The sequence below is a fragment of the Rattus norvegicus genome, chromosome 2, assembly GCF_021556685.1.
Source record: "Rattus norvegicus strain SHRSP/BbbUtx chromosome 2, alternate assembly SHRSP_T2T, whole genome shotgun sequence".
Classification (NCBI taxonomy): Eukaryota; Metazoa; Chordata; class Mammalia; order Rodentia; family Muridae; genus Rattus; species Rattus norvegicus.
Window position 1 is genome coordinate 75,586,674 of NC_141535.1, and position 12,489 is coordinate 75,599,162.

Sequence of the window (12,489 nt, forward strand, 5' to 3'; positions counted from 1 at the left end):
CGGTTTACATGGTGGATTACATTGATGGTTATTGAACCATCCCTGTATTCCTGGGTTGAAGCCTACTTGATCATTATGGATGGTCTTTTTAATGTGTTCTTGGATTTGGTTTGCAAGAATTTTATTGATTATTTATGTGTTGATATTTAAAAAGGAAAATGTTCTGAAGGTCTCTTTCTTGTTGGGTCTTTGTGTGGTTTAGGTATAAGTGTAATTGCGGCTTCACAGAAGGAATTTGGTAGTATTCCTTCTGTTTCTATTTTGTGTAATAGTTTGGACAGTATGTGGATTAGGTCTTCTTGAAGGTCTGATAGAATTCTACACTAAACCCATCTGTTCCTGGGCTCATTCTCTTCTATTAGATTGAGTGTATCTGGTTGTGAGTGTATCAAGGTCCTTGATCCACTGGGACTTGAGCTTTGTGCATGGTGACAAATCTGGTTCTATTTTCATTTTTCTACACACACACAGCTAGTTAGACCAGCACCATTTATTGAAGATGCTTTCTTTTTTCTATTTTATATTTTTGACTTTGTCAAAGATTGAGTGTGCATAAGTGTGTGGTTTTATCTCTGGGTAATTTCTGGTAAATCAAGAGTAATGTGCTAATTTACTTGCTTGTAGAATAATGAATTTTGTTGTTTAATCTTTACCAAATTAGCTAAAGTCATTTCAATTTTGTTTTCATGGAGCAAATTTGTAATTTAATTTATAGAACAAGATTTCTCTGCTCTGGACATATGATTGTTCAAGAAAATTAAAAACACCAAAATGCTTATGAATTTCAAAGTGATTTTTTTCTTAACAGGGTGTTTTCATAGTTAGCATAGAGTTATTACTGGTCACTTACTTTCACAGGTGTTTAGTTCAACGAGATCAAATTTGTATTCTTTCTATTGGAAAGGTGAGCTTCTTATCCTTCTTTTCGACAGACATTTCTGAGTTTTATAACATTCAAGACCTAAGTAACTAATACACTTGCTTCTCACTGTAGACACCCTGGGTAACTGCAACCAGCAGCAGCAGCGTCTATGAAAAGGAAACACATAAAGTTCCTATAATCTCGAATAGAATTAGGATAAAAATTGGAACTGGTTTGATAGGATTTATTCTCACAAGTGGCTGTCAGCAAAGTTAGCATGAAACTTAATTAGCTTTAAAAGTACTACTGTAGACTTGAAAGAGAAAAATATAGGACTTAATCATGAGAGCACCTTGGAAATAAATTTAAGTAATTGCAGATGAAGGCTTCCCTTTTTTTCTTATTTTCAACACTATGAATTATCTTTTATTTGGAATCCATACTTGTCCTTATAAATCCATTTGTAAAATTGATTTCTGTAAGTGAAGTTTATGATCTTCAACTAAGGTCATGAGAGTATTCCAAGACATAAGTACAGAAACAAGATAAACACACAAATAGCTTTGGATTATTTAACACAATAATCCTAGGTTAATACTACTCTGTAAAATATTCCAGACCTATGTGTGTTATTTAATTTTTGTGACTCTGTCTTATACAAAATTAATTATAGTGAAATGAAATTTTAAGAAAAATAATTATAATACAGAAATGCCAAAATTTACATGTATGACACAGAATTATGAAAAGTTATGCTTAAATCTTTTTATATTAATGGAAATTTTTAAAATTCTGCATCGATGCATTTATAATTCTTAATTCCAAAGCAGATAATAATGTAAGCAATGCAGACCATTCTCAAAACTTTGAAATTCATTTAGTGATTCCCTTTGAACATTTCTATAAAGTAGAACTGCAAGTACTTGGGGTATTTGTCAAGGAGTTGTGTAGCTGGACCATATGGTAGACATACTTATTTTTAGCTTTCTCAGAATTCTGCACACTGATGTCTAGGGTGTCTGTACTGGTTTGCAATGTCACATAAAGAGAATACGAGATGTGTTTCCTTCAGTGTCTCCAGCATTTGCTATTTGTTGCTTGGTTGATCTTTGCAAAGATATGACTAGTGTAAAGTGAAATATCAACATTGATTTTATTTGCATTATCCTAATTGCTAGGGTGATTAGTTTTTCTAGATATTTCTTAGCCACTTTTTCTTCCTTTGAGGACTTTTTCTTTTCATTTAAGGAAGGAAAAGTAGTCTTCCACGGGGATAAACACCACAACTGGTTTTCCAATACCAAATGCTCCTTCCAAAAAAGAGAGATATTAGCAATGTTATTCATACCAAGCCAGGTATATTTAGTAATATTTGCATATTGTAAATATTTGCATATTTAGTAATATATGTTTCTGAACATACACAGATATTTATGTAAAAAATAAAGGCAAAATTGACTATAAGTTTGAAAGTAAGGAAGTGAGAGTATGTGGAAAGATTTAGAGGGAAGAAAGGGATAAAGGAAATGGTGTAATTATAATACATTTCAAATAGATGATCTAAAAAATAAATTTCTCACATTTCCCATGTATACTTCCTTTTAAATTATATACCTCTTCATTATTCCTTATATATAATGTGTTATTTGTTTGGAGTCTTTGCAGTCTGAGATTTGTGTTAGAATTTTACTGATTGGATTGCCCAATTGATCGATAGATTGACAGAGCTGAATCTATAGTCAGCGTGAGTTCTTCATATAGTCTACGTATTCAGCCTTCCTTAATGGAACATTAGCAAATGCTTTCTTCAGTTCTGTAGACTGAAGAAATACAGTGGTTTTTATTGTTGCTATTATTATTATTTTTATTTGCAGTCCAGTAGTTAACAACCTCCCAGTCTATCCTCCCACAGTTCCTTACCCCTTTCCTCCTCCCTCTGTCTCCAACATAATGTCCCCACCCTTACAAAAACCTATACCTCTCCAGTCCCTCACCCCACCCCACCATAACATACTCCATCTTCTGCCAAGTCTCCCCACTGCATAGTGCAACAAGTCTTCAGGGGTTAGGCACATCTTCATTCACTGAGGCTAGACCAGGCAATCCTCTGCTGTATATGTGTGTGGGGCCTCATAGCAGCTAGTGTATGCTGCTTGGTTGGTGGCTTAGTCTTTGAGAGATCTTGGAAATTCAGGTTTGTTGAGACTTCTGGTCTTCCTATGGGGTCGCCCTCCTCTTCAGCTTCTTCCAGCCTGTCCCTAACTCAACCATAGGGGCTTCTGACTTCACTCCATTGGCTGGATGTAAATATCTTCTGTCTCAGTCAGGTGTTTATTGGGCCTCGCTGAAGACGGCCATGCTAGACTCCAGTTTGTAAGCATACCATAGCATCAATAATAGTGTCAGACCATGGAGCCTCCCCTCATGATGGAACCCAAGTTGGGAGGGTCACTGGACTACCTTTATCTCAGTCTCTTCTCCATTTTTGTCCCTGCAATTCATTTTTATTACTGCATAGAAACTTTAAACTTTACCTAATATTATTTGTGAATTCTCACTTCTTTTCTGAGCTGCTGGCATCTTTTTCAGAAAGTCTCTCCCTGTGTAGGCTTCTTCAAGTGGGTTCCATATGTCAGCCGCTCACTCTTTGAGTTCAGGGTATGTTAAGGGTTTTTATTCATTTGGAATTGAGAAGTTATTTTTTTAAAGAGTGAGAAATGAGGATCTATTTTTACTCCTCCACATATGGATACATGGTTTGTTCAGCACTGTTTATTGAAGATTAATCCAACATGTAATTTTTGTCAACCGCATCAAAGCTTAGGTAGCTGTATTGGGTTGTATTCTGATCATCTGTTGCATTCATTCCAGTACAAGAATATATTTGTTCTGCTGTTATTGTCTGTCTGGTATTGTAGATCTTAATTAACTTGAAAGTGTAATGACACCTTCAGCATCATTTGTGTTGTGCCTTCCCTTTTGTACATCCATATTGATTTTAGTTTTTCTGTTTCTATGAAGAATGATATTGTACATGTGAAAGGGATGGAGTTACATAAGTCACCTGCTTTTAGTAAGGGGGCCATTTCTACAATATTTGTTCTCCCTATCCATGAGCAGAGGAGGTATTTTCATCTACTAGAGTCATACTCCTTTTCTGTATTTAACGTCTGGAAGCATTTGTGGTAGATGCCATGCATATATAGGTTACTTTTACTCCAAGGTACGTTTTAAGAGTGGTTTATTGGAGGTCTTGCTTAAACTTTTTTTTGAATTGTTCATTGTAGTGTACAAGATTTCTATGCTATATTATGAAGCATAGTTGGAATTGTTAATCCACTATAAGAATTTTCCAGAGAGCCACCAAATTCAGACATTATTGCTGATGCCAAGAATTGCAAGATGACAGAAGCTTCATATAGCTGTCTCCTCAGAGACTCTGCTAGAGTATGACAAATACAGAGGTGGATACTCACAGCCAACCACTGAACTGAGAACAAAGTCCCCAATGAAGGATTTAGAGAAATGTTTGAAGGAGATGAAGGGGTTTGAAAACTCATAAGAACAACAATACCAACAAACAGCTCCCAGGAACTAAACCACAAGCATCCAAAAAGTACACATGGACAGACTCATGGCTCCAGCTGTATATGTAGCAGAGGATAGCCTTGTTTGGCATCAATAGGAGGAGAAGCCCTTTGTCTTTCCATGGCTCAGGGCCTGAGTATAGGAGAATGTCAGTGCAGGGAAACAGGAAGTGATGGGTGGTAGAACACCCTCAATGAAGCAGGGGGAGGTGGTTTATGGATGTGAAACCGGGAAATGGGATAACATTTGAAATATAAAGAAAAGAATATCCAATAAAAAAGAATTTGCTGGTGAAATCATTAGATTATTTATATATAAGAAGCTTGGATCCACCCAATTAAGGCACTTGAACTTCCTCCTTTCTTTAATATTTTTTACTGTCTGATTGTTTTGTGTGCTTACAATATTTAATTAGACTGAATAAATTGGATACCTTTATCTCCTTCCTGATACTAATATTATTTATTCATTTAATATGGTACTAGATATGATTATATTTAATGAGATCTTTGCTTTTTTATTTATTATTTTGAAGATCCTTACAAGATTTTTGATTTTGTCACAGGCAGTTTTTTGATCTACTGATCTGAGTCCTTGTGTCGACTTTGTTGATTTATTAAAGCTATGAACTGTTATAAAATAACCTCTTCTATTTCTGAATGGAACCAATTTTATTGTGGTGAATACTCCTTGGTGTATTCATAAAAACGTGATTGCAAACAATTTTGTGGAAAAAATGTGTCTTTTTTTTTCGTGAACTGCATTGATCTATGATTTGTTTTCTTTTCTTTGTGTGTTTATTTAGTTTTGTGCCAAGATAATGCTAACTATCTAAACGGTGTTTAGTGATGTTTCTTTCCTTTCAACTAAATAGAATAATATGAGAAATAGTATTTCTAGTTCTTCTGTAACAGTCTTCCAGATATCAGCAATGAACCCATTGGTGATTCTGGGTTTGGACATTTTATCGGACACACCATTTAAATAGTAATTCAAAGCCATAACTTGTTCTCCATGTATTCGTGGTTGTTATAGTGGTGGTATTAATAGTGCTAGTACATACGAAATTCTCTATGACTTACTTTTTCTTAGTGTAGTTAAAGGTTTGAGAAATTTTATTCTTTTCTTATTGAGGTCAAAATATTGTTTGAAAGATTCATTGAAGTATTGCTTTCCTCATTTCACTAAGATATGTTCTGACTTTTTGTTTTATTTTATGTGTTTGCATTATGTGTATTTGACATTAGGAATACATGTTGTTCTTCTTACCATTTATTTAGCATGCTTAAACTTATAAATAAATTAATTAGTGAAAAGTAAAAGGAAGAGGTACAAAGTGTTTTACACACAGTCTTTATTACTTTAGTTCTTTGTTAGTGCTTTCTGGTTACTGTTTTCTCCCGTTTCTTTCTGTATCCTTTGCAATGCTAATGACTCACTATCCTTATTTGTGGACAGTTCCCTAGATTCATTAACCTTTTTATTTCATGTGTGGCTGTTTTAATTTTACCCATGCCATGTGTCTGATCATCGATTGGAATTATCCATTGACTCCATATGGGTTACCAGTAGGTACACACAGGTGAAGCCTATGATTCCCTTTTTTGACTCTATATCTAGGAAATAGTCTCTGTTTTATGCCTAGATATCCATAAGCTCTTCATGCATCTGTTTCTGATTGTTGATAGACCATTCTCATTTAAAACCTTACCCGTATTAGAATCTCATAGAAGTCTGTGACTGACTGAAGTGGCTGTGTACATCCCTGAAGGTATTTTCAAATTTATTTTCTGTATCTTATGATACCCACATTTTTCAACCCTGTCTTTCATAATATTCACTGTATCTAGCTAGGGACAGTACACTCTCTTGTTTAAGGCTGAAAACTTAACTTACACATTCTTAGCACAACACACACTTAACTGCCAGCGATTTTCAGCCACCACATTTCACTACTGAGAGTGGTTTCTCTGACTAAATCCAAGAGTAGCAATTGCCAATGGGTGTATTTATATATTTAGAATGTTGTCAGACAATAGGTCAAATTGAGTAAACAATAGAATTAAGCTCCACCTTCTAAGAGTTTTCCCTGTCATGGGCTATTGAATGGATGTACAGTACTTAATGTAGATACTATCCTTTGTAGCCTAAGATTTGTGGAAAAGTCAGTAACTCAGGCATATGCCAGTTCACAATGGACACATATGGCTGGTTGATATTCTCATAGTGGGATTCAGGTCAGTGATATAATTGATGCCTTTTATTCACCAGTAAAATGCACAATATTATTTGGTTACACAAAACTGGACAGTTACCTACTTAACTCAAATTTCTGTCTCTATATGACTCTAACAATATGTTGTGACTTAACCTGTAGTGTACCACTGTCCATATTCTGGTAGGAAACCATTAGAAATTCTAAGAATCTAAGCCGTTTTGGCAGCATTTATGGCTTCCTTTTCTCAAAAGTCATAAGAAGGCACCCCACACTTGGCAAGATACATTTAGTTCATTAACTAATGGCTTCTAGATGAAGCTTTTTGTCAGCCATGCAGAGTATTTTCCTTTGCAGCCATTCTATTGTTAGTTAGTTACAAGGCATTAATTTCCATTTTCAGAGCGTCTTCATACAGTGTGGTTAACTCTCTTCTCTACTTCTTTGCCTGTCTTATAGCAGCATCCTCTCCTTGTCTAACTTTACCAAACCCGGATATCCCTTATCACTTCTACCTGAACATTGTCTACATTTCAACATTCTCCCTTCCTTAAGTTAGCACCTTCATAGTCATTTCTAGATATTTGGTCTCTACAGGACGTGATGATTTTAATTTATAAGGGAAAATTTGTGGTATCCATTCTTCTCTCTTTTGTACCACAGTAAGTATAAAGTTCTAGTTTGAAATCTTTATTTATATATTATCTGCTTAATATCATTGCGATAATATTTGGTAAATTATATATTTAATTACATTTAAATTCGAGTCCTAGTATTTATACTGTTCCTTTGAACATTGTAATAATATAATTTTAATAACTAAATAAAGTAATATCCATCTAATATATATTAAGTAATTAAAGGAACACTATATCAGTATTTTGTATTATAAAAAATTCAGTTTATTTTGTTTTCAAATCCTGAATTATGATATATTTGATATGAGTTATTTTTGTAAATAGGAAAAACACATTCAATACTGGTCTTTACACAACAACGGCATATCAACTTGTGTGTAGATTTTCATCCTTCAGCTGGTCCACTGGCTTGATATACTTTTGAAAACATATTTTTTGTATGACCATAATGCAGAGCTATAAAACTCTTTACAGATATAATTGGAAATATTTGATAAATATCTAAATATATTCACTATTTTATGGTCTTTCTTACATATTTCAGTACATAAATTACTCACAAAATGTTAGCCTATATTTTCTGCTATTGCTTTTCTGATTTTCTTGTCAAATTTCAAGCATGGATACACACACACACAAACACACACACACACACATACACACACATTATTACATTTTTTTATTAACGAGTATTTCTTATTTACATTTCGAATGTTATTCCCTTTCCCGGTTTCCAGGCCAAGAGCCCACTAGCCCCTGCCCCTCCCCTTCTTTATGGGTGCTCCCCTTCCCATCCTCCCCCCATTGCCGCCCTCCCCCCAACAATCAAGATCACTGGGGGTTCAGTCTTAGCAGGACCCAAGGCTTCCCCTTCCACTGGTGCTCTTACTAGGATATTCAATGCTACCTATGAGGTCAGAGTCCAGGGTCAGTCCATGTATTGCCTATAGGTAGTGACTTAGTCCCTGGAAGCTCTGGTTGCTTGGCATTGACATTATTACATATTTGAAATTCACATTAGTGTGAAGAAAAAATTAAGCTAGGATTAATTATGCTTGACTGATTCAATTTTATTCACTATAAATGAAATTTTATATTATTTTCCTTTTGCTTAAGTAAAAGTAATCATATGTTGATAAAGATGATATATAGATAAGATAATATGTAGATCCTTTATCAAAGGGTCAAAACTAGTCTATTATTTTAAACATTCTATCATATTTACAAATATTGAAACATTTATACCAACCTAAAAGATAATTACAGATATCTCATTCTGTATTACGTTTATTTGATAATATAGATAAGATACTTATTATATCTTGTGAGATATTTATGCTATGAACATTATTGTATGTAACTTTAATATGAAATATTTTCCAGAACACTATCAACTGTATGTTCCTGAGTCTGCTCAAGTTGGTTCAGCTGTTGGAAAAATCAAGGCAAATGATGCAGACACGGGCTCAAATGCAGATATGACCTACTCCATCACTAATGGAGATGGTATTGGAGTATTCTCTATATCCACTGACAAGGACACCAGAGAAGGAATACTTTCCTTAAAGAAGGTAAAGAAACAAAAAACTTATGCTGATTCACATCAGTCATCAATATTTCCAGGAAACAATTTAGCATATACATGTTTTTGGTCATTAAAAGAAAATGATCATTATATATATATTCTTCTATTTACATAAAAAAGACTCTATAGAACTCCATCTTTCCTTCGTTTTATGCTTTAAAATTAATGATTGACTCCCTATGGTTTCACATTTTCCCTCAATACTGGGGTGTGAAAACACTGCTTGGGCAGCCAAAATTGTATGTGCTAGGCTATAAACATAGCCTAAGATGGGGCCCCAAGCCGGGTGAGAAATGAGGCAGGCTGAGGCCAAGGAGACAGGGGTTCTCACACTCCCAGATGTCCAGTGGCAGCTGGGAACCTCTTGGAGTCAGGAAGGACTGTGGAAAGCAGGCTGGAACTCTGGATTAGCTCAGGGGTGTGCGTCCCTTTCTGGGAGCTCATTGGCCTTCTGCTGGAGACTTAGGCAGCAAGGCTCTATATGATGAATATATTGAAATATATATATATATATTTTCCTCACAGTAGTTCGTGATGAGAGAGAGAATCCTTGATTGTCCAAATTGTTTACTTAGTGTTCATCATGGAAAATGGGTGCATACAACTTACTCAGGGTGGACTAGAGATTAAATACCCTTTGCAAAAAGGAATCTCTGTGAAGGGAAGCCCACTGACTCAGTCCTCATGGTCAGCCTATCTAGATATCTCATTGATTTGGAGAACACTGTGTTATATGATTAGTGGTCACAATCCTCATGTTGATTATTGTGATCACTTCCCCCGGGACAGAAATTGGGTAGGGAGCAGATAAAATGCCTGCAGGCCTCAGATATGAGAATACTGTGTTTCTAAATCCATTCAGGCATATTGGTTTTTGTCTGGTGACAAGGTTCCAATTGTCCCACAATTCGCATGTATGGCATGATCTCCCCTTTTCATGCAGATAATCCATGATCATGGGAAGCTTCTAATCCCCTATCACAAAACTTGAATCTTTATTTCACCATGCTTTTTCTTACTAGAGTCATATCCTTTTCTCCAAATTTTCCTGTACATTTGCCATCTTTTTGGTGTTTTTACTCTGAGATGGAAGCACTCTTTAATTTTACTTTTTGCGTTTGAATTTTCAAGTCCTCTGTCAGGATTTTACATTACTTGAATATTATTAACATGATGAGATATTATAATTGAAACGAGGGAGTATGAAATCTGCTAATTGTTACAGTAGGAAATAAATGGAAGCCAAAACTCAAGAGAATCATTGATGTAAGAGATGCATTGGAGGGATTATCTTGAAAGAAAGGAATTGATGGTAGAAAAAAATAGTTTATGATTGTGTGCATACTCCTGAGGCAAACAAAGGACAAGAGCAAATAACTAATATTTACAGATATGTTTACAGCAATCTAGTTGTAGATGCTGATATTGAGGTCATCCTAGTACTGAGCATTATTAACTTTATAAAATTTAACATATATTAGTGACTTTAGTGAAGGTTTTTTGATGTTAAGAGACACCATGACAAAGCAACTCTTATAAAGAACATTTAATTGGGACTGACTAATAGTTTCAGAGAATTATTCCCAATTATCATCATGGTGGGAAACATAAACAGAGAGTTATACACCTTGATCCATAGGCATACAGGGGAGACTGTGTTCCACACTGTGCAAAGCTTTAACATATACAAGATCTCAAGCTTAAATCCATAATGATACTCCTTCTCCAACACTACCACACCTACTCCAACAAAGCCACACCTCCTAGTAGTGTCACCTCCCATGGATCAAACATTTAAACCCTAAGTCCAAAGGGGTCATGCTATTCAATCCAACACACTAATATTTTTAGAACTAAAGCTCGTAGTAAGTAGTGCTTTTTATCAATAAAGTACAAGTCCCTTTATATCATTGAGGATAATGAGGAGCTCATACCACCTACATGACCATAGTTAGCTTATTTTCCAAAATAACCAAATTATAATGATCACATATTGATTGACAACATACAATGGATTTGTAAAATAATTTTAACTGGATAAATGTTAGTGACAATTTACAGAAAATCACCTTGATAATTATTTCTAGTTGCCTTTGACCTGGGCTTGCATTCCTACATTTATTTTCATCAGAGTTGAATTAATGTTAGCACTTCCAATATTTTTATATCTTCAAATTACCATCAACTTATCAGTCAATCCATTGTTGTGTATTTTATAAGTAATTGCAATTTAAAAATGAACTCTGTTCTCTGTTACATTTTAAAATTTGTCAGATACTGGTTCAGGTGGTAAGGTACAGATAAAACAATCCGTGAAAACCTGTTTCTTATTTAATCTCTAAGGCAGCTCACCTTAGTCAGCAAAGCAGAGAAGCTAATCTCCTCAGAGATCAAAATCAGTGCTGCTCTATAAATCAGTAGCAGGCACACAGGCTCATCCTGGCCCATATCATCGCTTCATCAGGAAATTGCCAAGTTGAATTCTCTGATGCATGGCATGGAACATTGTAAATACCCTTTGATAAGTTTCACTCATAGTTTAATGGAGCCTGACTAGGTGGAACGGTGAGAAAGATAAGGAAGAATTGTAAGTTTCATTCATTTCTTTGACAGAAACACCTGAAGCTTAAGGAGAGATTCTGTCTAGTAGGCTTTCAGAACCTTTTATTGGGGTCACTTTATCAGAAGGTCCCTGTGGAGAAATTGTTCTAGTTACTATCGTTCTTAGTTGATTTATTTATGTTATGTGTATAAGCATTTTGCCTAAATGTGTTTGTGTGTACCATTTGTATGTCTAGTACCTGTGGAGGTCAGAAAATGGGAAATAAGATCCTGGGAAATAGAATCATGTATGGTTATGGAGTACCATGTGAATTCTGGGCAGCAAGTGTAGGTCCTTTGCAGGAACGACTGCTCTGAATAACTGAGTCATTTCTCCAGAAGCTGCCATTCTAACTTCAAGTTTCCAACTTTAGTTGTTATTGTAATTCTTTTATCAACTATTTTTTCCCACAGGTATCTATCTTGATCTTTCTTATTTCATTATTTATTAGAACATATTTTATTTATTTTTAAGAGTAACACATGGCATTTTATTCAATTTTTCCCATAAATAAAAGACAACTTCAATTCAGTCTTTCTTTACAAAAGACAGACAGCCAACAATTTGTTTTAAATGTACCTCAATCTTGCATGACTACTCCTTTCTATAGAAGCTTCACCACTATTAACCTTTATTAATTTGACTTTTCTATCATCTGGGTCATAGTAGACATATTTTTCTTGTTATTGTATATAGGTTTTTCTGCGTTGCATATATTTATATTTCTGACTTCAGAAATATAAAGTCATGTAATGTATTTTGATTATATTCCTTTCTCAACACTTAATATCTTCTACCTAGGTCTTCCTTACTTCCCCATCCTCCAACTTTATATTCTTTATAATTTTCAAACGATAAGCAAAACAAACAAAAACAATAAATGGTACCAAATCAGATCAAAGCAAATCACACAAAAATAAGGAGCACAATTTGTGGTACTCAATTACTTCTGAACATCAATAAGGCCTGCCGTTGACTGTGGTTAATATAACTCTATTG

The 12,489-nt window shown here is 34.7% G+C and overlaps 1 protein-coding gene across 12 annotated transcripts in view; it reads left to right on the forward strand.

Moving 5' to 3' along the window:
- Positions 1-12,489, forward strand: part of Cdh18 (cadherin 18) — a 1,022,663-nt gene that overhangs the window by 926,759 nt on the left and 83,415 nt on the right. For all 12 annotated transcript variants that reach the window (XM_087621794.1, XM_087621802.1, XM_087621796.1 and 9 more), the window contains one exon: positions 8,687-8,874. In XM_087621794.1, coding sequence (XP_087477920.1) covers positions 8,687-8,874 — 188 coding nt within the window. The remainder of the gene's footprint in view (positions 1-8,686; positions 8,875-12,489) is intronic.